This window comes from Microplitis demolitor, chromosome 3 (assembly GCF_026212275.2).
Source record: "Microplitis demolitor isolate Queensland-Clemson2020A chromosome 3, iyMicDemo2.1a, whole genome shotgun sequence".
NCBI lineage: Eukaryota > Metazoa > Arthropoda > Insecta > Hymenoptera > Braconidae > Microplitis > Microplitis demolitor.
The window spans coordinates 22653792-22678599 of NC_068547.1; the positions used below are offsets into that span (position 1 = coordinate 22653792).

A 24808-nucleotide genomic window follows, 5' to 3' on the forward strand; every position below is an offset into this window, starting at 1 on the left:
AACCTCAACAATTTTTATCATCGGAACTCTTGAATGCCCGAATAAACTGACCTTCCAGGACATTCGCCCATTTATACCTGACGTCCAGCCACGTCCTTACATTCGCCGCGTCTCCATCGCCCATGAGATTTTTATCTGCCTAAGATCCTTTCGAACTATCGATTATTTAATACAAGTGTAGACCCACTAAGTTGACAATGCAGCTGCCCCATAGAAAAAATCTATTTTTCAAATAAAACTAGAATTTTATTTATCGACAGCCTGAGCCGCGGATTACAGGATCCGGATCGGAGCAGCTCTGTCTCACGGTCCCGCGCCAGGTTCATCTGTAAGCTGTCTTCTGAAAAAATAAAATAGTTAATCTTGCTAAAAAATATGTGAAACTGGTATGACAAGAGGATTGATAATGAAGATAGGAAATAATTATTCCTTCCAACGAAACACGTTACACATTACAACCTCCTCACCTGTTCCTATTCATTTACAATAGCTTTTGGCTCGGCTCTTTCCCTTTTACACAACAATAATATATTTATTATACATTCTATAAATGTAAGGATACTTACTGTAGATAATCATTTTTTTTTTCTGTACAAGTTAAAGAGAATAAAGTTAATGTACATTAAACAGTTCGTACATGAACACGAACATTGTATGGAGCAATAGATTCAACTTGGAGTTGTGTATGTTGGTGAAGGCTTTGATCTTGTGACGAGATCTTGCACGAGGTTTTGATCTCCATCTGTGTGCGAGGAACGGTAGTACAGTACTGTATACTTATATTTATATATATATATATGTATAGATTCATATATTTACGTGAGTGTGTGTACAAAAGTAAACGTAGTGTGGTGGCAAATAAAGCAGCTGCTACGGAGCTACTGGTACTGCTGTTATATACCACACCATCGGTCTCATGACACGCGTCCATTGTCGGAGCTTCATGGCAACCAAATGAAAAATCGTCCAGCACGTTCACCTGGTACTGTACAGTACCTCTGAGCAGAGCTGGGACCAAGCCAGCAGTATGGTAGATGCTCATACTCAAGTTTGCTTGGAGATTGAGAATAGAATTGTGTTGTAAGAGAGACGAAATGTGTTGGGTCTTGTATATATACAGGCTTTCTATCCAGTTTACGTGGATTGAAAAAGGATACTGTGGAATGATGAAAAAATATAAAGACGGCTGGTATGGAGCTCGTGAGACCTCCTTAGCTGCTATTGGATATTGTATAATCGATCTTCGGGTTTGTCAACTCACTCTTGGACTATCAGCTTTTATTCATAATTATTACTGGGGTTTAAAGAAAAATTTATTTGATTTTTTTTTTCTTGAGTCCTTCAGATTGTATAATAGCTTTTTTTCTTGAATCGTCATTAATTAAATTTTTTATAAAAATTTTCAATAAAACGTTTTATTAAAAATTTTTAGTCAATTTAAAAAAAAATTTATTCAAAGTTTCAAATATTTAAATTAAATGATAAAATATATGAATAAATTTTGGTGAGAAAAAAAATTCTATTAGACTTTAAAAAAAAAATGTTTAGATGAGAAAGTAATATATATATTTACTGAGGTGGGTGGTCATGATATTAGCTCGAAGAAAAAAGGGCAAAATAAAATGAGCAACCCCTCAGAGAAATGGGGAATAGTGTCGGTATTGAGAAACCTCGTCGCTCTCGATTGAAGAGGGCACGCGTGTAAAAATTGGGGGCCGCGCGATCCCCGATTGAGAGTCTGCACACCTAGAGTAGCAGTAGCAGGAGCTGAGTTTCCGGTGTACCAAAGGCAGTCACCCTCGCCATGCCCAGGGGTCCGTCGCAGGGTTCCACTGACTTCTGAGTAGACTTAATGCACGTATAGACGACCCGTATACACATTACACACAACAGTGTCGAGCCTGTTGCTGGCGTGCCATAACCAGCCGCACCCTTTTTCCAGAGCACAAACCACCGACATGCCGTAAGTCCTCATGTAGATTACGCAAGAGCCACAGCAAGGTGGCACACGGACTCAACTCAACCCCTTTTCATTTCGTCACAAGTCTAATCGTCCACCTCATCCATAAACACACACATTCGCACAAACGCACACACACGCACACACATTAGTCTGTACTCGATTGCACCTGGAATTATTATTATGATTATGCAGAAAAACGCACAATTTTTCTTGCCTTCTTTGAACCCTCACAGAAATATACATTTTATATACATACAGATATTAAATGTATTTCTGAATAGAGGAAAAGAGAGATTTAAAGAGAAGATTACGGGATATTAGTTGTGAAAAAGACTCTTGACTTTTTACTTTTTAATTTTGGTAATTTGTGTCTGAATAAATAAAAGTTAAGAAAAAAAATAAATTCACTTTTTTATGAAAATTTGTACTCTACGGAATGATAAAAAAAAATTTGTTATACTGCTGACAACGATTTTGGTTGAAGAAACAATATTGATACAGAGTATACATTTTGACTTGATATAAATTTTTTGAGTTGTTATTGATATAGGCGAGATAAATTAAACGGCGCGAGATGATGGATAATTTTTTTAATAAAAATTTAAAACTTGGGATAAAGTAACATCTGTAGCTATAATTCAGCGTCTTTTGTTACCGGTAATAAAGTGTGCCGTTGAATTTACTTTTAAAAATTAAAATAATTAGGGCGTTCCTGCTCTCGTCTTTCTGACCTGAGATGACCGAATTTCATTTTCGGTTCCACCACATGTTAGCCATGCTTTTCATTTACATTTTTTTTATCACCTTCTGGTGATTTAATAGACTAATAATTTATTTTTCTATTCCATTAATTTTAAAAATAAATTATTCCATGTTTATTAAACAAAATTTCACAAAAATTTTAAAGGCTTCAAGTAAAATTTGAATTAGTTGTACCTTGAGAAAATATTTGGCCGAAATCATGCGGAAATTATAGAATTTTATTCGAAAAGACTTAAATTTGGCCGAAAATTGGCTGAAGTTATAGAGTTTTGCTGAAAAAGGCCGAAATTTTGCTGAAAACATGCCGAAATTTCAGTATTCTTCAAGAATAGGCTGAAAATTCATCAATTAATTGAGTCACCCTATTTTCGGTCTTTTCTAGGCCGAATTTTCGGTTAAATTTCGGCCTTGTGTTCACTTCTCAGGCTTTTTGTTGGGCACTTTTCGCCCGAAAAAATTCTACTATGATTCTGGCTTGAAATTTTTCACCCATAAGGAATCATTCGCACATTTCGAATAAAAATAAAAAAAAATTATCAAACGTGACATCTTTCCCAACGACAAAACAACTTATCACCATCCCCAACTACTTGGGAATATTACACCGATGTTATGTGTTGTAAGATCGACTTATCGCGATCGATAGTTATAACGTTAGTTGTTCGCAGTCTCCAAGGTATCGGTGATGCTCGTTGGTAACATCTGCCGTAGTCTCGGGGGTAAAATTTAAGCGTTACGAGAATTTCTACTATTACATTGTGGATGTAACACGTTCATTTCATTTCATTTCATTTATTCTTATTATCGATCGCATCTACACCGTCATCACCATCATCACCATCATCGCTATCACATAATCTCCATTACGCAGCCTGTATTCTTAACACAACAAATAGAATTATTCACTTTTATTGCCTACATAAAGATAAAGATAAAGATACAGATAAAATAAAAATGATAATAAAAATCACTCTCAATGGTACTTTGATGTCCGGCAGATTTGTGGCGAGGGAAAGGTCAGCGGGCAGCGTAATTGCAATTAAGATTGAGGACGAAAGGAGTTAAAGTTCGTAGGCGGACTTGCCGTTGGTATCAGTGTCGGTGTCGGACAGGGACAGGGACAAGGACTCGAGCATCTAGTGACACGGGGTCGGTTGGGTCTTTCTTGGCGGGTTAGATTGTGAATGGATGGTCATGGAAGTGTGTTACAGCAGACTCTGGGTCTTGTGAGGGTGTTGATTCGAGGCAAAGGCCAAGGGCGCTGGACGATAATAGGGGATGATCACCCTGTAACACGGATAGTGTGGTGATGCTAAGGGCTTTAACATCATCACACTGTCCGCCTTTACAGCTACCACATTATTGCCCCATTTTCTGTAAATATATACCCTTTATACAACATATATAAATTGATACATATTTATTTATATTTTATTGATTACAAAATTTTAAAATCAATAAATATAATTATTATTTATAAGGGGAGGGCTGGGAAAAATAAGGTTCTCAAAAAAATATTTTTTTTTATGGTTTTAAATTTTCATTTACTATTTGGAAATTGTTTTCAAAATAAAAATTAAAAATTTTTTTAGAATTTGGTTCTTGCGTCACTGTATTTTGTCCGTCCCTCTGCTAAATAATTGAGTTTTATGACGACAATATAATATTAACGATTACTGTGAGATCAATTACATCAAATTGAATAAAAACTAATTACTTAATAACAATAATTGTTTGTTATTCAATAAATAATATTGTTAAGAAACCAGACGGAACTGGAAATAAATGAAATTTGTGGTTGATTTAGTGTACCCAGAGAGCCAAATTTATTTGGTGTTAATAAAATTCATTGTTATTTATTAAGCGTTCATCAAAGTTACGTTCAAATCAAATTTCATTAGCATTCAATAAACAAATTTTTTTATATGTGATTAATTAATTGTTAATTGTTAACAACTAATACAAATTTATTAATTGGTAATAATTAAAATTACTATAAATTTCAAAATATGCGCTTTTATTTATTTTCAATAAATATATTTCGGCGTGTTGTAGTAAGAATGATAGACGAGAATGGATAAAAAGAAAGTGCGTAGGTGGTTCAGTGACAGCTTGAATTATCCCTCAAGGCCAAAAAATTCATAGTGTGCCACGTGCCACGTGCCGTGTTTTCCGCGCCAACAAGGACACACGTTTTCCTCTTTTCCTCTTTCACTCTTCCACCCATTGGCCCCAGCCCCACCCGGTTACCTATATACTGACTCTCCATTTCAGCTGCCGGTACCGAATTTCCAGGAGCTTTTCCGCCCACTATTTTTCTTCCTCAAGGTTACCTCGCTTAAGCACACTGCGAACGAGTGGCTTTCGCCGACCGGTGGTTTAGTTAGGCAACAAGAATTAAATACAACTTCGAAGGATATCCACAGCCGTGCGAGGGTCAAAAATGACCTATGCTACGCGGAAATTAACCCATTTATATAAATGTAAATATCAACAAAAAAAATAAATATTTTTATGAAAATATTTTTTTTTACGAATTAATAATTTAAAATTATAAATGAAATATTTACTCAGGTTCAGAAAATCTTTTTTTGCTGTAGGCATGGGAAAATTTTTTATTTATTTTTCTTTTCTTTTTATTGAGGAATAAAAAATTTTAGTATGAGGTCAGAGTTACCTTTAACTGAACTAAAGGTCCTGGAGGTATACAAGGATCAGTTGCCGAGTCATTTTGTCCTTCACAGTTGGGAAATGGCCAGCAATTGATACTTTATTTCCAGGACAACAGAGAAGAGTCAGATGGGCATCATTTCCCGAGACGATTTCTGTTAAAGTACATGAATATAAATCTATTGTAAATAATTCTTATGCGTGTCCTGCTGGGTATCCAAGTATCTGAGGCTTCTTATCCATTTATACACGTCACAGTTTAAATAAATTGTTAAAATTTTCTTGCTGTCGCATCAGAGGTCTTGCCAAGCTCTATTTTGGCAATCAGAGCCCCAGGGTTTTATATTTACGGTACGCTCCTGCAACGCTGCCATACAGAAAAGAATTGTCGGCTTATATCGATCGCTCAGATATTAAGTATATATCGATCCAAATTTTTCACACCCTCGGTACACAATTATCGCCTCTATTTATTTTTAAAAAAATACTTCGCTAAAACTTCAAACAGTTAAATCCCCAATTTGTAAAAAAATTTTTAAATTAAAAAAAGGGCTCATGCAAATTCATGAGAAAAAATTATTCAAATAAATTCTTGAATCGATTGGTGGAATAAAATAAAATTATTATTCCCAAACTTTTACCACTCAATATTTTACCTCCCAAATCTCCATAGACATTATCATATATATAATATTACATAATAAATATATCCACAATACTACATGAATTCGGATACTACATAAAAGTAAGCTTTCGTAAAATATTTTCTCCATTCTCAAAACCCAGGTTCTCTTCCTTCTTAAAAAAAAAAAAAAAAAAATGTGTACAGTAACATAAAGTAAAAAAAAAAACCATTCAATATTTTACGCTGAAAAAAAAAATAAAATTCCGCAAACGACGCAACTGCGTAGTAAATCAAGTAGTTCTAAGTCACTCATAATGATTTTTTTTTTCCGAGGCGTACGCACACCCGCGCTATCCACCCCCTCCTCCCCTTTTTCCCTTCCACAACACTTTTATTCTATCTTTGTCTAAATTTCTCGATGGGGTAAAAAGAAAGTAAAGGAGTCAGTCACGTTCAACGCATTGAAATATATATATATATATATATATATATATATATATATAACACGAGGCCACACATCTTGCATATCATAACATACTCTCATAACTTTTTAAACTTAAAAAAAAAAAAAAAGGAAAGAAAGAAATCCTCTGAAAGTAAGCGTATACATATAAATACGCCATTTTGACTATTGCGTACGTGCGTAAAGAAACTTGCTCATACAATAGTATATGTACTCTTTCACCCTTATATTGTATGTGTATATATATATATAAAATATCTTCCCCTTAGTTACTCTCTCTTCATCAGTTTACTCGTGTAGTAGTGCAGATACACAAGCAAGCTCAAGTCTCGTTCTCTCTCACTCTCTTTCTCCCTCTCTCTCTTACTATTACTGGTGTTCGTCACAGAACGCGCTGGGATTCTGCGATCAATGCGTAGCCACGAGGTTACCATGGTAACCAGTGCGCGTAACGCAACCTCGTGCGCCAAGTTAAGAGAAAACGTTTGGGTTTGGGTTGGCTCCAGCATCATGCGTGTACGCAATAAAAAAAATACATTACACTCAGCCTCATTTAAAATAAAATCTTTAGTCTCTCTTTCTATGCAAGAGAAGCTTGAGCCCTTTTTCGTTGAACCGTTTCCTGTTTCTTGTATTTTTTAAGTTTATTGCAAGTTTTAAAAGCTCGTGCGCGCGCACTTTTAAATTTAATATGAGTGCCATGAAATCATCCCCTAACTTTGGTGGCTGGTGTAAGACTCCGATGGTCGCTGCCACGATACTTTACACTACTTCTAACATATAATACCATACACTACTATAAGATCACAGAGTTTTTACTACACGAGACGGTGCTTTTAATGTACAGATGAGGAACCGGATAGGTTTTATCGATCGCCCGCCAATTTACACATCTCGACACTCAAATTTATGCTGTTATTTTTCTTCAGGACTTGGCTTATTAATTTTTATCATGTTTAAGCCTCTGGCATAAATTACAGCTTAATAAAAAAAATAAAATAATTAATATAATTCTTAATATTAATTTTACATTTAAGAAAAATAATAAAATTTATTCACCGTCGAAATTTGTTTATAAATTGTTTAATTTATATATGTCTATATTTTGAGAGCATGGAAGCAGAGAGCAAGCATCAGTTTTGGAGTGAATGTCAAGAACAAATGTCATGGGCGACACAGGGCGCGTGGGCAGCGGTTTCGACACGGCGATCGATGCCCCGCAAATTTCTACTACGGAAAGACCACGTGGACTTTTAGTAGGGTGTTTTTATTTCGTGGTAGCCGTCGTGGATGGTAAACAATCCGCATTCGCTCACAAAAATTTATTTTTGTATTTAATACTTTTGTTTATTTTATTTTTGTATTCATTTGCTAAAAATAAAAATAACTTGTCAATTGCTTTATTATTTTTAATTATTACTTGTTACCAATTTATTTATACAGTTATTTCTATATTTATAAGAAACTGAGCACAATGGGATATCTGACCAAGTAATTGGTTTTCTGGCAATTTACTCGCCGTCTGCGCAATTCACTTGTGTCTGTTTCGACTGAAACTGTTCTTATTTTTGAATAATTTCAACTTTTTAAAATTATCTTCTCCTAATTATGACCGGAAGTTTATTTTTAAAAATTATTTATTAAATTCCCAATAATCAGGAAGTAATTCAAAAATTTTTTATGTTCGACAAATTGTCAGTGCCCATAATGCCCCCTAATTTTTTTTTCAAATTTAAAATTTATTTAAACTGTTTACTGCTGAGTATTACAATGGCTGGCAAGTACGTGCGTTTTAAAAATGTAACGGTGCTGGTGTCGACTGAGATCGGTGGTGGGTTGACAAACGCGATCCCGAACCCAAGCCGAGTTTGAGCATCAGAGCATCAGAATCAGTTGTGACAAAGTCACAAGCAGTAATTATGAACGATAGTAGGTAGGGTAAAGAGAGGATATAATTGTGATTGATGGAAAGACGGAAGGAGAGGAAGGGGCTGGAAAGAGTGAGGGGCAGGAGATGACTTCCTTTTAATCTCAGCACAGGGACCAACTCTGTTACGAGCTGTAGCTGAGTAATATAACCCTTTGCCCTGGTGTCGTCTGACGCTGACGGTTTATACGCGAGCGATTCTATTATACTCGGATTGACGCTTTACCCAGACACTTTGCTGGCCGATCCGATAAATATTAACTTTTTATTATTATCTCCTATAAATTGATCAGTTATATATTTTTTTTTTTGGCTTAAATTTAATCTTGACTTGAAACGATCTATGAAAATTTATTTTTAACCCAAATGATTGATGGAGAATCAATTTAAATTCCTTATTGTTTTTATTATTGTGCAATAATAAATGAAAAAAAAAAAATTGCGTAGATAGGAAATATATATTCGACGCAATATATTATTCTATCGTATTCCCTCTTTTTTGACCCTCACGCAAACTTGAGTTAAATTTTCCTCGCAACGGCTTTTTTCCTGCTCTCATTTCTCTTATCCTCTTGTGATGTCCTTGAACGGGGATTCCAAGAGATCGACGCAGTTTCACTGTCATTCACGGCTTAACCCAAATATTAAACTGCCTAACGCTACTCCCGTCCTTATCTCTCCTCAATTCCATCTCTGCTCCAACAATTTACTTTGTCATAGATTCAACTCAGATTTATGATCTTTAATTTTTCCTCGGCTACTGCAGAGCATTTGAGAATTGATCCACCTTCAGGTGTGCCGGTTACTGTACCAACAAAATGTAAAATATTTAATCAATCAGTTCAATGTCTTAATTAAAAATACTTTCCACCATAAGTATTATTGAATGCCTCATCAAGGAGCCCAGAGCGGTCTGAAATAAAAATAAAAAAACTCGACAATTCTTAAGAAATTAATTTCACGTGAGTTACTCTTTGTTTGAGTAACAAGTGCTCGAGCTCCTAGCGACTTAAAGTCTCACTAAAAAAAAGTTCTTGTATCCGAGAAAGCTCCAGGAACTTATTTTACAAGAGGTCGAAGTGAACGCGCTCGCGCACAAGGACACTCGACAAATACGCTCTTACACTGTAAGAACAAGTAAAAGTCCTCACTACATCACGTCCTACATCTATATATATAATATATATATATTTATTCGTCCTCTCGACTTAAGACGAACACACCAGCACTTGCAGGATGTAATTGTGCAGGTATATATACCAAATGCGTAACTTGCTGGAGCCTATTAGTACGATAGAGTAGAGCACAAAATATCTCAGGATTCACTCTCACTCTCTCTCTTCATCCCTATATATATGTGTATATATATATATAGTGAGTGAAGTAGAGTATTGCGTAGGGGTGCGCGAACGCATATAATGGAAGCCCTTCAAGCTCTTCCTCACCCTCTGACTCCCTTGTCCACCGAGTATATTCACCCATATGCATGTATACACTAATATGTATATATATACTAACAAACCCCTTATATATATATATAGAGTTACATGCATTGTGCAATATCGGCTGTATGCACGTGCACATTTTCTCTATCAGTGTTCTAACGACGATAGCGATGGCAATGAGTGTACATCATACGTTTTTTCACTTACTCCGGTATGCGTATTTACCCTCGTACCTAGAAATCCACCCCTTGACAGGTGGGGGAGGTCTTATAGTGAAATGATGAATGCAAACACGCATAAGCACAAGTGCATGCTATGTGTAAGTAAATCAGCTATGAATGCCATTGCTTCCATGGAAAAAATCCGCGCAATTTTTAAAATCGACTGTTGTCTATATTATTCTTAAGTAGATTTTTTTAATTTAAAAATTTTAAAACCTGTGAAATTTTTTTAAAATTTTTTAGCGTGTAAATATTTTTTACAAGCATGCAAAGAATTTTTACTTATAAATTATTCGCATAATATCGAATATTAAAATTCGATTGAAATTCGAACCGAGTAGTTACTATTTAATTCGAACACTATGAGCACACCCTTAAAAAGAATTTTCAAGGGAGCTGGAAATTGGATAGTCGTTATAATAGATTTATATAAGAAATATGTAAATAATTAATTTCAATTAAAATAATTCATTGAAGTATGTGATTGTTGAGAATGTATTGATAAAAAAATCGTCCATAATAAGCACTGGCAGAGTAATGAATACTTATGATATATATTTTTTCAACGTCAAGTATTAATCGTCCTATTTTCCAAGCCTTTGATGATGATGCTCATTGGTTTGTTCACCTCATTCTTAAGCACTGTAGTATCTGCGGCATCCCCTGTACTGCGCTGTGTTATAGTTCTCCAAGTCCTCGGCTGCGTGGGGATGAAAAAGATTGTGCGAGTGAAATGGCATCACTGAGACCCGGACTCAAGCACAGAGCGTCCATCTAGTGGAAAACTGACGAGAGGGTCGCCAAAGTAAAGCACGGCCACGGAATCGCAGAGGTGACCGATGCGTAATAAATAAAAAGCCGGGGGTTTTTCACCACCAGCACATATATAACATATATTGTTCGTTATGTGTCACTCGTATCCTCTTTTTTATCTTCTAAGTGAATTTTATCGTTCACCGAGTTTTTCCGTACGAGAAGATTTAACCCGATTTTTTTTTTCAATGTATTCTATTTTTAATTCTAATGCATAAAAAATTTTTCATATATCATTCATTGATTTATTAATTACCATAAAAAAAAGTTTATTTATAAATTAAATTTATCATAAAAAATCTTTTTTAGCTTCTGTTTTTAATGCAACTTTTTTTTTTCATTTTTACGCGATAGTTAAGAAAAAAATATTTTATGTAAGAGGTTGTAAATAAATAATAAAAAAGATACCACTGGCGCCATCTCCCGCCGCCGTAGAAAATTAAATCTAAATTCCTCGTCACTCAGCAGCTGCTCGCATTATCAAGTGAGCTAATAATCTATCGTTATATTTTTTTGTACCCAACGAGTTTATGAAGAAAAATTTAAAAAAAAAATGAAAAAATTAATAATGAATAATATAGTAAAAATAAAATGATTAATGACACATCAGTTTAGGGATTGACTCGAGTTGAGGGGGTGACTCATTACAAATTATGACTGTTTTTGTTGGTGTAAAGTTGTCGAGTCAGCCTGGTGCTCTAATGTTACAATTATGATTATCATTATGAGTACGGTGATAAATATTAACAATAGGGCGAACGGTAAAATAATTTAAGTAATAGCAGACTTATTGCAAGAAAGCAACCGGTTTAGTGTCATCAGTCATGCATTATTCATCTTCCGCTCGACACCTTTCTCTTGGGCCCAGATATCCGCGAGTCATTGCACTGTCTACACTCTACACTTTATGGGAACACGTTCTACCGGAAATGCATTTTTTAAAAATATTTTTCGACGAACGAAATGTCGTTACGCAATATGACTTTTAAATCATTGTTTTTTTAGTCAGAAATGTGCGGAGGCAACTTCTCAGACAAGTCTAGACCATTATTAGACATCTGCACTCGGAGTCTATTCCGAATTGCTTGAAACGGGGGTAAATTCAAATCAAATTTGAAATTTTCTATTGCGTATGTAATTGTTTTGGAGCCGGAATCATTTGTACTAAATTTTAGACTCCGGAGTCCACGGAGTTAAATTTAACTCCGGGTTTTTGTGAAAATAATTATTTGGAAATAAATTTTGGTTGAGTATAAACAAAACAAAATTAAAAATTAGGAGTAATTTGACATGAACATCCGTGAGGAATCCAAAAAACGTCCGTGTAAAGACGGTCACCGGAACCCTCTAATGCCACTAAACGTTTCTGTACATATTGCTGTTCACATTTACTCGAGTATCCATCAGGTAAACTGCAAATTCCATCACACGTTGTGGATCTGAAAATTTTTTGAATAAATATTTGATTTTCTTGGCAAGAAAGTCGATGGAGTAGAATCTTTATTTGTTTAAAACTTACGTGCAAATTTCACTTTTCACTAATTGTGAATAATTGTCACGTGTTTGCGGAATATTGACGATGTACATCCAGTTTCCTTGATTGTTTAATCCAGCCCGTGGCGTAACGTAATGCGAATCGGTGGGGCAAAGTGTTATTGTACGGGGATCCGTTTGTCGTTTCTTGTAGTTTTTTTTTGTCGACTCTAAGAAGGGATTTTCCCGACGCGAGCGTCCTGGGTTTTCATCACTTTGACGAACATGCCTGCAATTTTAATTTATTTAGTAACCAAATACATTTAGTAACTTTCATACATTAATTCAAACAACTTTGGTATTTAATTCTAAATTTACCAATTTTTATTGAAGCTAAGGATAATTTTATTAAAAAAAAAAAAAAAACAATAATAGCATTTTCAATTATTTGAAACCATACATTTGTATTATTACTTGTCTTAGCTTCCCTATTCTATCTCATCAGTCATTATATAGCTGAGGGTATTCGCGTATTTTCGCAGAAAATATTTCATGATCTGATAAGTTAATAATTCCATTAATCTAATATTTGATTACCAAAATTGTTTTTTTTTGCATTTTTTAAGAAATTAAGAATTTTCCGACGGTCAAAACGTGAAATCGATTCAAAATTTGGATAGTCATATATATAGACTTTAAAAAAAATTTTTTCTATTGATCGAATCAAAATTTGACTTACGATGTAATGAAAAAAAATTTTTTACTATTTTTGATTACTTTAATTTTGATTGATTTCTCAATTTTATAATTCCCAAAATTGATAAATATTTGAAAAATAAATTACCTAGATGATAGCCATGGATTTTGATTGAATTCATAAGAATTTGATTGCCTAGAATTGTCCGTTTCCTCTTTTTCCGAGGCATCCACCGTAAATCGATTCTGTGACTCAGATGGCACCGGATATGCATATCTGATAAAAAATTTTAAAAGTCAAACCCAAAAAATGAACCAAAAAACAATCAAACATTTCTTACCCCTCTGAAGAATTTTTCATCTGATAATTGGATGCCTGCGTCGAAAACGGATACTGTGGCGCCAATAGCGTCACTGGCTGATAAAAATTTTGGATTTCCGGTTTCGAGTATTCGTACCCCCCATAACCAGGCTTCAATTTATTGGTATTAAAATCATACTGCGACTCATCTTTCAGTATCGTCGCAAAATTGTACATACACTTCTCGACCAGAAATTTAATAAGCTGCCTAGACAAAAAAAAATTAATTTATAAATAAACAAATATCAACAAAAAGTTTATTTATTACCATGCACAGGCCATTAATATGCAAATAAATTTTTGTAACAAAAGATTGGTAAAAGTTCGTGAAAGTATCCATTAGCAAGTTACAAATCTTTTGCATAAACATTAGATAAGTAAACATAAAAAAACCCATTTCATAATTCAGTCACACGAACCATAAACATGTGGAATAAATATATATATATATATATATATATATATATATATATAAATAAATGTGAGCTAAGAAGTGAATTGTCAAATATTATTATCACTATAATTTGAATTAAGCTACACATATATATAATATATAAATATATAAATACATGTTTTGAGCTTGTCTTTTATAACTTTCTCTGGACACATATAAGACAGACTAACGTCAGGAGGTCATATTTCACATGTTTAATTCATAATCCACGCCTGTTTTCTAATTCGCGCTGTTATTTATAAGCACACATGTTATGCTATATATATATATATATATTACCATCGTATTTTTTTCACAACTTGTCTACTTCTGTATCCTATTTTATTTATAAACCAACATAAAAAAAAAGAAAAAAAAAAAATTAACATAAAAATCTAAAATTACATGACCTCCAATTTAAGTATTATTTTTATTTATTCGCAGCACAAAACCATAATAAAATATTTTACCTTTCTTTTTATTGCGCTCACCTCTGATTATATTAAATACAATGAACATATACTTAAATCTACGTACAAAAGAGTTTGCAAATTTATTGAATGCCCGAAAAGAGTGAGTCAAGTTTAAAAACTAAATTATGAAAAAAAAATTAATTAGTTGGTCGTTATAGACGTAATTAATAATTTCTTTGTGCTGATCAGGTGGACACACTGACCTACTTAAAGTAGCTTGAAAACATTTCGCTTAATTATTTAATTGCGGAATAAATGAACCGAGAGCGAGTAATTTATAATTATTAAAAGTAAATTCTTACTGAGGATAATGATCGAGAGTTTCGCAGAAGGTTTGTCCAGGCTTGGCGCATCGAGGCGTGTGCCCGGGCGGTGCAGGCACGAAGGGCTCGTAACGAGGCTGATAGGGACAACCGTAAGAGCCACAGGGTTGCCGCCAGTTGCCCCTCGCGACATTCGCCACCAGCATCTGCAATACGGGACAGCGATTAAGAAAAGTTGCGTGATTGCGCTCAGCTGAGCATAAATTTCGAGTGACGGACCAAGATCGTTATACGGCTTTGGTTTTGACTCTAGCTTTGCGATCACCACAAATTAAAGACTTACATTTCAATTATTTTCATTTGTCTGATAAATTACTGTTATTCCAATGGATTATATTTATCTTGCTCATCAATTAACGCATTTTTATTTCATTTAATTATACTTATTATTACTCAGTACACTCACTCTTTAATTAAAGTTACAATTGAACCGCCAAAATTATTTGAATTCAAATCTAATAAAGCAAATAGATTTTTTTCCCAATTAAATTTTTTTATTTCAAATTAAAAAAAAATTCATTTTTAATTGAAATAAAATAAAAAAAAAAGTATCGATAAATTACACCTATTATTTTTTACGACCATAATTATCAGATTGTTAAATATAATTTTAAAAACCGATTGTCATTAAAACATGTCATAAAAATATCTACTCTCTCTAAGTAAAATAACAAAACTGTCTACAGACCGCAGGCCTTTTATAATACCTGTCTATCGCGTTGGAAACGATTAACATGTCCTGTCAAACAATCACCTCTACTTATAATGACACGACAAAAACAACAGCTACAACATACAGCAATACTTGGTAAAAAAATTAAAAACCACAAATACACTCTCCTCTACTTTCAAAAAAATATTAATTATCTAATCACTAATCATAAATCATGTTATAAATTATAAATGCGTAACGTCGCGCTCTGCTGGCTCTGCACTCTTACGATAACTTTGTACAATCTTCATAATAATTACTAAACATTAAACAATAAAATCCTTACCATAAATATCAACACCGACTCCAAAAATCCCATCATAGTTTTCAAAATAAATTATTACTTTAAATTATAAATTAAATAATAATCATTATTTATTACGCATTATTCAGCAACTTGTCACTTAACAGGAAATTAAAAGACATCAAGGATTAATAAATTAACATACTACTAATTACTCACTTATTTTTATTTTATTTAATACGCGAAATATTTTTTTAAAATTATTTTGATGACAAATAAAAATTTAAAACCGGGTTTTTATTAAAACTCATTACTGGGGTATGGAAATTTCAAATTTTGAGAGGGAATTTTTGAAAATTGTTTTTTCTTGTAACTTTACCAGACACGTGGTTTTGAGCTCAGAGTAAATGAGAATAAAACCGACTCGCACGCAAGAGGAAGAGGATAAGACTGGAGGTTTTTCGATTCTACGATCGTGGATAGATATATACTAAATGTTTAGTTACATGAGAGGTGTACGGACATGTATATATATAAAATAAAAATTAGGAGGGGCTAATAAATATAATACAATATACTTTCACTGATCAATCTAGCTAATGTATGATTTTTTTTTAGTCTTTACTTGAATATTTAACGAATCATAAATGCCCTCGCGTTTTTAAAATCGCCTGAGGCTCACACTAGTGATGTATGACCTTGTTTTATTTATTTATTTAATTATTTTTTTTTTTAATAACTGACTTGATGATTCAATGGAGTAAAAAAAATCTTTAGACTTTGAAAAATAAAAAAAAAAATAAATAAATAGTAAATGATGAAAAATTGCGATTTTTTTAAACAGGACATGAGTAATAAGCAACGTGATGATGACTGTATAGAAATATTCGATTATCAAGTTACAGATTTTTATGTGACAGCTGTGCATGCAACTGCTAGATCTTGTATAGATATAATAGTATGCTGGTATAGTTGGGAGCGAATGAATGGCAAATGATTTATTTAAGATTTAGTTTGGATTCTTGACATTGGATATGGCTTTGATTTAATATTTACTGAAAAAATAGCTTTATGCAATGGAGGATTCATATTTATGGCTGAGATCAAACTTGGGAGATGGGATTTTAATGGAAATTACTTTTTGTTGAAAGAATAATTAAGATAAATCTTTTTATGATGTTAAGTTACTGGACTGTTAGTTTGTCACTTGTTACTTTGACATTCGAATTTATTTAAATTCAATGCAAGACAAATGTATTTATATATCTGATTAATTTTTATCGGCGATCTTTAATTCTCGCTATTGAAGATACTAACGGTTGGTAGTTTCAATAAAACCCAGGAGTGAAAAAATTTTTTTGATAAATTAATTTATGGGATTTTTTTAAAAATCTTTAACGAATAGACTATTTTTTTAAAAAATATACAAATTGCAAAAATGATAATTAGTTTTTTTTGGTTACTTCACAAAATTTCACAATTATGACTGACAAAAATTGAATTTAAAAAAGTATTTACTAAAAATTTTGATTTTTTTTATCAAAAATCAAAAAATTCCAGGTGACCCATTTTGCCTCATCATGTCCACTTTACCTCCTCGTAGTTAACAAAAAATTTCAACTCATTGTTTGTTTCAAATTTCATTTATAAAAAATTTTAGTGACCCATCTTGCCCATACTTTTTCAAATATTTGAAAAAGTCGCAGGAAAATTTTGACGTTATAATTAAAACCTATGGAAGCTCTGAATAATTTTATTTATAGAAAAAAAGTTATCATTGATTGTGACAAATTTTTATTTTGGGATTTTCAAAAATTTTTGATCTATTCATAATTAAATTCATTTGAAATATTTATTCAAAAAATAAGTAGACAAATTTTCTTCACAATCGGAAAATAATTTTGAACTGTATCAACATAAATATATATATATATATATTGTAACTAAAAAATATTTGAATATAAATAAAAAAATTATATTAAACACAACATTTCAAAAATATTTGAACAACATATTTTTATAAATATCTATAATAAATATATATAACAATAGAGCGCTATTTGTGCTCAATAGAAAATTCTTCATAAAAAATTTTTTTAATATCAAACTTATAATTTAATTTTGCACGATATATCTTTGCCAAATAGTCTCTGACCCTCGCAACTCGCTCGGTAGCCAAAATTTTCGTCTTACCGAAATCAAAATAGTGTTTGCACCCAAAAGCATGGCGCGTTAGCGGGGTCTCAACACTGATTGCGTACGGATAATTCAAATTGAACCAATGCCTCCGTAAAACAGTATTCAGTAGATATTTAGTGTGGCTAACAAACACAAAATCACATTCGCAACAAGGAATCGAGTAGACAACGCACGATTTGTTGTAAATTGTCAGCTGATCTTTGTGCCCACAAAATAGCCACGATAAATTATTACTATTTTTGAATATTATCCTAATATCATATTTGCGTAATCCGATTTCCAGAGACTCAGACAAATGTTTAACGTAAGGCAAACAAACATATTTTGTGTCAAATTTGTTTATTTTTTTGTCAAAATGATTGTTCCTTATTACGCTACTTGAATTTCTACAAGTATAATTATTTTCGGCAGTACTTTTTCCGTTTCGATGCATCAGCGACGCAACGCGTTTATTGATAATAACCTTAACTAATTTCATTGGGTAATTATTGTTCAGCAATGATTGTCTTACGTAAGCCAAATTTTTGTTATGATGTTTGTTATCAGATAATAGTATCGCCTTGTCGACCAAATTTCGTATCACGCCGATTTTTTGGATCAAAGGGTGATGCGAAAGATAATTCAAGTACCTTCCAGAAGATGTCGGTTTTTTGTACCAGTCGAATTCAATGTTGCCGGTCTCATGGCGTATCAAAGTCAGTTCCAAAAAATTTATCCGTGAATTAGATTCGCGCTCGACCGTAAACTGCAGCCGATTATGGTAACTGTTAAAGACCTTGAGTATCAACTCAACTTTATCTTTTGGTAAAAATACCAATATGTCGTCGACAAATCTGGTATATAGATAGACATAAGGCGCCAATTCACTTAAACACTCATCTTCCAAATCCTCCATGACCATATCCGCGGCTATTGGGGACAAAGGCGAGCCCATTGCGGCGCCAAATATTTGCTGGTAGTAATTATTGTTGAACAAAAATGCCGATGAGGTGAAACATAACTCGACTGCTTCGATGAATGAGTTGTAGTCGATGTCTGTGTAGCGTTTTATTACGGGCCAACGTTTCTTTATGCCTTCTTTTACTAATTGAAGAGGCACGTTTGTAAATAATGAGACTACGTCCATCGAAATCATTGTATAGTCAGTTGGTAATTTTGAATTTATGATATTCTTTTTTAATTCTAGGCTATTTTGAGTCGTAAATTTATTTTTTTCTAAAGTTCTGGTACTTGCGCCAGGTGACGGATGTTTGAGAGTTTTTACTAATATTTTTTGTAAATATTGAGCTAGTTTGTAAGTCGGGGTGTTTAGGAAGGAGACAATGATACGAAATGGGACGTTTGGTTTATGGATTTTTGGAAGTCCATATGCGCGGGCTATTACACCGTCTCTTGACTGCAGCCGATATTTATCTTGAGATGAAATCAATCCGTTGTTGAACCAAGTTTTCACTAGTTTATTAACGCGTGACTGAAGATAACTCGTTGGGTCGCAATGTATCGGCCGGTATGTAAAAGTATCATTCAGCAGAATCATCATTTTGGAAATATAAAACTCCCGGTCCACTACGACGGTTACATTCCCCTTGTCTGCTTTGAGAAAAATAATCTCAGGGTTTTCTTTAATAAATTCCGACGTCACGCGAATTTTCCATGACAGCTCACACGGGACGTTGCCGGTACGATAATAATTGTTTATTACTTCCGTGTAAGTGGAACGCACGTCCATTTTCTCGTCGTCAGATAAATTGATAATTTCGAGTTCCAAAGCGGTCATCAAACGTTCCAATGGAAATCGGTTGTTCCTGCAGGGAATCCCAAAGTTCTTACCCAGGCATGCTAAGTCCAAAACTTCTTCGGGAATTTCTCGGTTAGTCAGGTTGATCAGCCATTTTGATCGACAGCCATCTTGTCGAGATAATTTCAGACCATTGTCATTTTCGAGTAGTGGAATTTTCGGGGCTGCGTACTCTAGTGAATTTCTCGGTGTTTGTATTAAATTTTTTTTAATCCACGTTGTTTCGCACGGTGGCATTTTTTTTTTTTTTTTTTTATTAATTCGCTGTAAAATTTTTATTAAAAAATAATCTAATGACAAGTGATAAAAAAAAAAAATTTATAAATATAAACAATAAAATAACTTACACGAGAATTCGTAAACCACTTCACATTATCATAAATAAATATATATATTAATTATTTTCTACTGACAACAGGCAGAACAATCGATGCCATTAACTAAAAGAATGTGGACTGATAAAATTAAATGACAACAAAGAAATAAATATTAATACTAATAAATATATAATCGTTTGTTTACATTTTCAAATACTTTGTACGCGGACTCACGAAAATTTACAGCTGTCGGTAAGGTCGCAGGTGAAAACAAACAAAAATTTGGGGTTATGGAAGAACAAAGAAAAAATAAATGAAACAATGATTAATAATAGATATTTAAAAATTATTTATTACGTTACATCATCAAAAATACTTAAGACTAAAAGAATTTTTAATAATTTCAGTATGAACTTTAATTTTTATTTAAAATACTATTAGATACTCGGAAAGAATAAAGTTTTCAGATACATAATAATTGAATGGAGTTAATATTTAAGGAAGAACTTAAATTAAATCCCATTGCCATTAATAAAGTTATTTATCTTATTGTTGATGCAAACGAGATATTTAAGGTGCCTTAGATTAAAACTGTTTAGTCTAATAACTATTTTAAAATACAATAGGGGGTAAGAAAAATATTATCAAATTATCTAATCAACTCTTTGAATTCTTCATCGTAAGTTTTGAACTTTCCCACATGAAAACTCATATTTTCTTTAATACAAATAACAAATAGCCTTCAAATATTTAATTATTGATAAATTTACCAGCTTAGAATGGTATTTTTTAAAAATTATGTTTTACTGTCAATTTATCATCAGTCTAATAAATCGTTCCCGACAAATTTTTTATTGTTTATTATTTTTTAATGCCATCTGACGATCGGGAATGTTAGAATTTGTAGAACAATAAATTAAATCGTCTATAATTATAATTACCAATACGTAATTACAATAAATAATTGAGGTATTCCTTTGACTTAAATTTCAGAAAGAGTTCGTTATCAAATTTTTTACTTCATGGTCTAGTAAGCCAGGCCTATTTTTGAGTTATAAAACAAACGTAATAAAAGTATCAACTTTCAAGTCATATATGAAGGAATACCTTTGGAAAAGTAAGTTAAATGAATAACTTACTCATATAAATGAATAATAATCTTAAAAAAAAAAAGAAAAAAAAAAGAATATAAAGTTTAATAACAAATATATATAAGTGTTAATAATTTTACATCTGCGGCAACTGGTCGATAGGCGTAACAAATTTGAAATCTTCTGGAAACAATTTAGCCGCGTAGGGATACATTAATTTGTAGGATTGTCTGATAGTGACATCAGCGACTCCAGCGATGTCACCGATCTCTTTCTGTGACTTTTTGTCTTCCGAAGCTTGAGAGGCCATGTAAATAGCCGCCGCGGCGACGGAAATCGGCGATCTGCCAGGTACAATATCGATCTCGACGGCTTTCTTCGCGATGTACGTCGCGGCTTTCTGTACCGAGTTGGGCAACTGGAGATTAGCACAGAAACGCGACATGAAATCGCCGGTTGTTATCAACTCAACACTGGTCTCCAGCGCTTTGAGAATGAGTTTGAAACATCTTCCGATTTCCTTCTTACTTATTTTACTAACCGCGCAAATTTCTTTGAATGTCCGGGGCACTCCGGCCTGACGACACGCGATGTACAAACAAGCTGAGGCAATCGCGTCATTCGAACGTCCTTTTAAATTCTTTCCGTCGTGCACTTGCTTGAAAAGCGCCTCTGCACGATCTACTATTACTTTCTGCAGGTTTATGCGGTCTGCCATTCCGTTTATTTCGCGGAAGGCGTTTATTAACGCACGGTCAGAGCTGCTCATCTGGAAAAGGTTTAATTTATTATTTTGCATCGGTTATTGATTACTGATTGGTCATAAAACTCATGAGTGATCGTTAATACGTACTGTGCGTCTATTTTGGTAACGTGGAGCTCCGAATGAATCAAATGATGCGGCGCCAGTACCTGGACCAATCATCGTTGATAAATCGGAACCACTCAACAGCGGATTTTCAGGACCACCAACACGAGATGGATCTACTCCTGATTTTTCATTGCTGAATGTTCTCCATTCAGAACCGACATCAATAACTCTTTAAAAATATATATTTTATTATTTCCTTTAGTAATTGGGAAATATCAGACTTCAAATCATAAAAAAACTTTGTAGGTTTTTTTTTTTTTTTTATTAAGTAGCACTGAATTATTTATAATCCGTATGGAAAAATCCACATGGGTCATATATATTTTTTTGTACGGATAAAATTTAAATGAATGAAAAAATTAATGAATAATTGATACTATATGTAGTAGACATTCTATAATTTTGAAATTAAAAGACAAAACTCAATATAGAAAACTGTATAGATATTGGCGTGTGGGATAAATGATTTTATCAAAACTTTATCAAGAGATCATGTGAATAAAAATGGACTTTGCTCAGCGTTAATTCTAAAGCCCATTGAATTCTGGAAAACGGAACAGGAAACGAGAAAGACAGATATTAATGGCCAGTAGGACGAAAATATATCCAAGACCAAAGAATTTTATAATTATATCCGGTTGGTCTTAATCTAGAGTAATTTCCAAGTAGAATTAAGCGGTGAAAATATTTAAACTTATTTTTACCTGTCGCCTACTACTAGACCGCATTTAGAACATATCATGTCACCAGCGCGATAATCTTCGATCAGAGGATCATCCGGATGCTCGTAACAGCAAACTTTATTAGCTTCATTCCTGAAATAGATCATATATTTTTTTTTTTATAAATGTATATATATCATTCATAATAACAATAATATAATAATGGGCACAATAAAGTAAATGGATCTTTAATTAATTTAAGTGATAAACTTTCAATTTAGGACGAGTGTGAATGTACCAGACATTAGACAAACTTAAAATTATAAATAAGTAGAGTAAATAATAAAAAAAAAAATATTTATAAAAAATGCACTTATTAATTTGAAAATTTTTTAAATGCCCATTTTTTTTAAATTGTATTTTATTAATTATTTACTCTTTTATTAATAATTTTAAATTTGTCTAATGTCTGCTATATTCCCACGCAAAATCTCGGCTTTTTTTTTGTGTCTGAATTTTTTTATCAAGTTGAAAAAATTTTTACTAATAATAAAATTTTTATTACCAATAAAATAATTAATTAATAAAAATTAATAATTTGATATAAAAAAAATACAAGTAATGAAAATTAATTGTCAATTATTATTATCATAGACATAAAATTTAAGACTAAAGACAAGTAATTAAAAATGTCATGTTAAACAACAAAAAAATTACAAACAAAACATAACCTATTTTGTAAAATACAATAAATATTTAAATATTAACATGTAATTAACAAATTTAAGGTCTTTTATAATATATTCGAATTATAAAAAGTATACTAATAAATGCTGTTAATTTATAGAAGGCTAAAGTAATTGATCCTTTTTTCGGAGAGTAAAATATTGTTTAATTACAACAAAGGTCCAATTATTATATGGGTTAGTGATGAAATACTTTAACCTTGAATTCATTGGTTTGTTACAGTAATTTGTCAATAAATGTAGTAATTAATTATAAGAGATGTTAAATTTGTCTCTAATTCATGTGAATATCAGTTTTGATAACAATAATAATAAAAATAGTCATTTATTTATTTACCTTGAGCTAGCCATATTTTACGAACTGTTCACTGTTAGTTTGTCTGAGAAAATGGTGATAATATGGATGGACAGGTGAGTATATACTGTAGTATACTGTCATATATTTGTATGACATGTAGATATGTTCAGGAGAGTCGGTAATCACGGTTTCGAATGCTGGTTATCAATAATGTAGATACCATTGTATTTTTTGTTGCGTTTGAAAAACCGCGGGCTTTAGTTTAAATTCAAATGTTGCAAGTTTACGAAACTGAAACCTAAGAGGTGAAAAAAAAAGATGTTGAGTTTCTGTTAACAATTGGTGACATGAATACTAATTGTTGACTCAAATGTTACAAAAAGTTGACAATTTTTTTTTTTTTCGTATCGCTTTAAACGTCGCAAACTATAAGAAATTTCTTTTTTAATTAAGAAGGGAAAAAGTTTAAAAAGTACATGTCAATTTTTGAAAATTTTTTTATAATACTATAAAAACTTTGCGGAGTAAATCTGGAGTAAAGGCGAAGCGGAGTAAAACACTATGAAGGAGAGTTTATTTTAATATGGAAAACTCTGGTTCAGAGTGAATGCGAATTTAAATAAAATCTTCCTGATCACTTCGAAATCACTCTCCTGAAAAGACAAACTTCCTGTTTACTCTGTTTGCGAATTATTTTTTTAAATTCCGGAAATCCGAGTGACAAAGTGAATTTGGATTGAAATAAAACCTACAATTACTCTGAATTCACTTCAAATTTTTTACAGTGGACAAGTACTTTGTTAGATAATATATAAATAGGAAATTCTAGTAGCTATCTTTGTCAAGCTCTTGAAATCACAGTATATGTAGATATGTTTTACTGTATTCTCCTTGACTTGCTCAAGAATTACTTAAGAATTGATCAATATTGGAAATTACTCCACTAGGAAATATTATTGACAAAACGTAGACAAAACGTAGTATTGACAAGACTTCCAGTAAAATAAACTATAAATATTATTTCATTCCGATTCATAAAATAGATTTCGAAATTTATCTATTATTTTCTAATCTCATATACGTCAAATTCGCCTTATATCATTTTTTTGGCTATCGTGATTAGTTATATATAAGTATATATTTCCAATAAATACAATTATCTTGAATTGTTTACTTACAAGATAAAAAACATTTATATTTAATCGAGTACGACAGTGTTTAC

At 32.4% G+C, this 24808-nt stretch overlaps 3 protein-coding genes across 4 annotated transcripts; all 3 read right to left on the reverse strand.

Moving 5' to 3' along the window:
- Nucleotides 1-11120: 11120 nt before the first annotated feature.
- LOC103575226 (protein spaetzle 5) lies at nt 11121-16077 on the reverse strand. 2 transcript variants are annotated; one of them, XM_008554932.2, is made up of 7 exons: nt 15647-16077; nt 14932-15103; nt 14628-14794; nt 13400-13627; nt 13207-13335; nt 12409-12651; nt 11121-12328 (listed from the first exon to the last, which is right to left on the reverse strand). In XM_008554932.2, exons 3-7 carry the CDS (start codon nt 14792-14794, stop codon nt 12157-12159), a joined length of 939 nt encoding a protein of 312 aa, XP_008553154.1. In that variant the 5' UTR covers nt 14932-15103; nt 15647-16077; the 3' UTR covers nt 11121-12156. The 2 variants fall into 2 exon arrangements, with proteins under 2 accessions (XP_008553154.1, XP_008553153.1); XM_008554931.2 differs by lacking the exon at nt 14932-15103.
- Nucleotides 16078-17660: 1583 nt separating this feature from the next.
- On the reverse strand, nt 17661-20033 carry LOC103575240 (uncharacterized). Its single transcript, XM_008554945.2, has 2 exons — nt 19949-20033; nt 17661-19865 (listed from the first exon to the last, which is right to left on the reverse strand). Exon 2 carries the CDS (start codon nt 19836-19838, stop codon nt 17661-17663), a length of 2178 nt encoding a protein of 725 aa, XP_008553167.2. The 5' UTR covers nt 19839-19865; nt 19949-20033.
- A 210-nt stretch (nt 20034-20243) lies between these two features.
- Nucleotides 20244-23704, reverse strand: LOC103575225 (transcription initiation factor IIB). Its single transcript, XM_008554930.3, has 4 exons — nt 23626-23704; nt 22585-22695; nt 21863-22049; nt 20244-21778 (listed from the first exon to the last, which is right to left on the reverse strand). The coding sequence occupies exons 1-4, from the start codon at nt 23637-23639 to the stop codon at nt 21146-21148; spliced, it is 945 nt and encodes a 314-aa protein (XP_008553152.1). The 5' UTR covers nt 23640-23704; the 3' UTR covers nt 20244-21145.
- Nucleotides 23705-24808: the final 1104 nt, after the last annotated feature.

Coding starts and splice junctions, on each gene's coding strand:
- LOC103575226 (XM_008554931.2), bottom strand. CDS start 15,682: ATGATGGGATTTTTGGAGTCGGTGTTGATATTTATG. Junction 14,795..15,646: donor AGTCGGTGTTGATATTTATG/GTAAGGATTTTA, acceptor CCCGTATTGCAG/ATGCTGGTGGCGAATGTCGC. Junction 13,628..14,627: donor ACTCTCGATCATTATCCTCA/GTAAGAATTTAC, acceptor TTTTTTGTCTAG/GCAGCTTATTAAATTTCTGG.
- LOC103575225 (XM_008554930.3), bottom strand. Junction 22,050..22,584: donor GGTCTAGTAGTAGGCGACAG/GTAAAAATAAGT, acceptor ATATTTTTAAAG/AGTTATTGATGTCGGTTCTG. Junction 21,779..21,862: donor GTTACCAAAATAGACGCACA/GTACGTATTAAC, acceptor AACCTTTTCCAG/ATGAGCAGCTCTGACCGTGC.
- LOC103575240 (XM_008554945.2), bottom strand. CDS start 19,838: ATGCCACCGTGCGAAACAACGTGGATTAAAAAAAATTTAATACAAACA.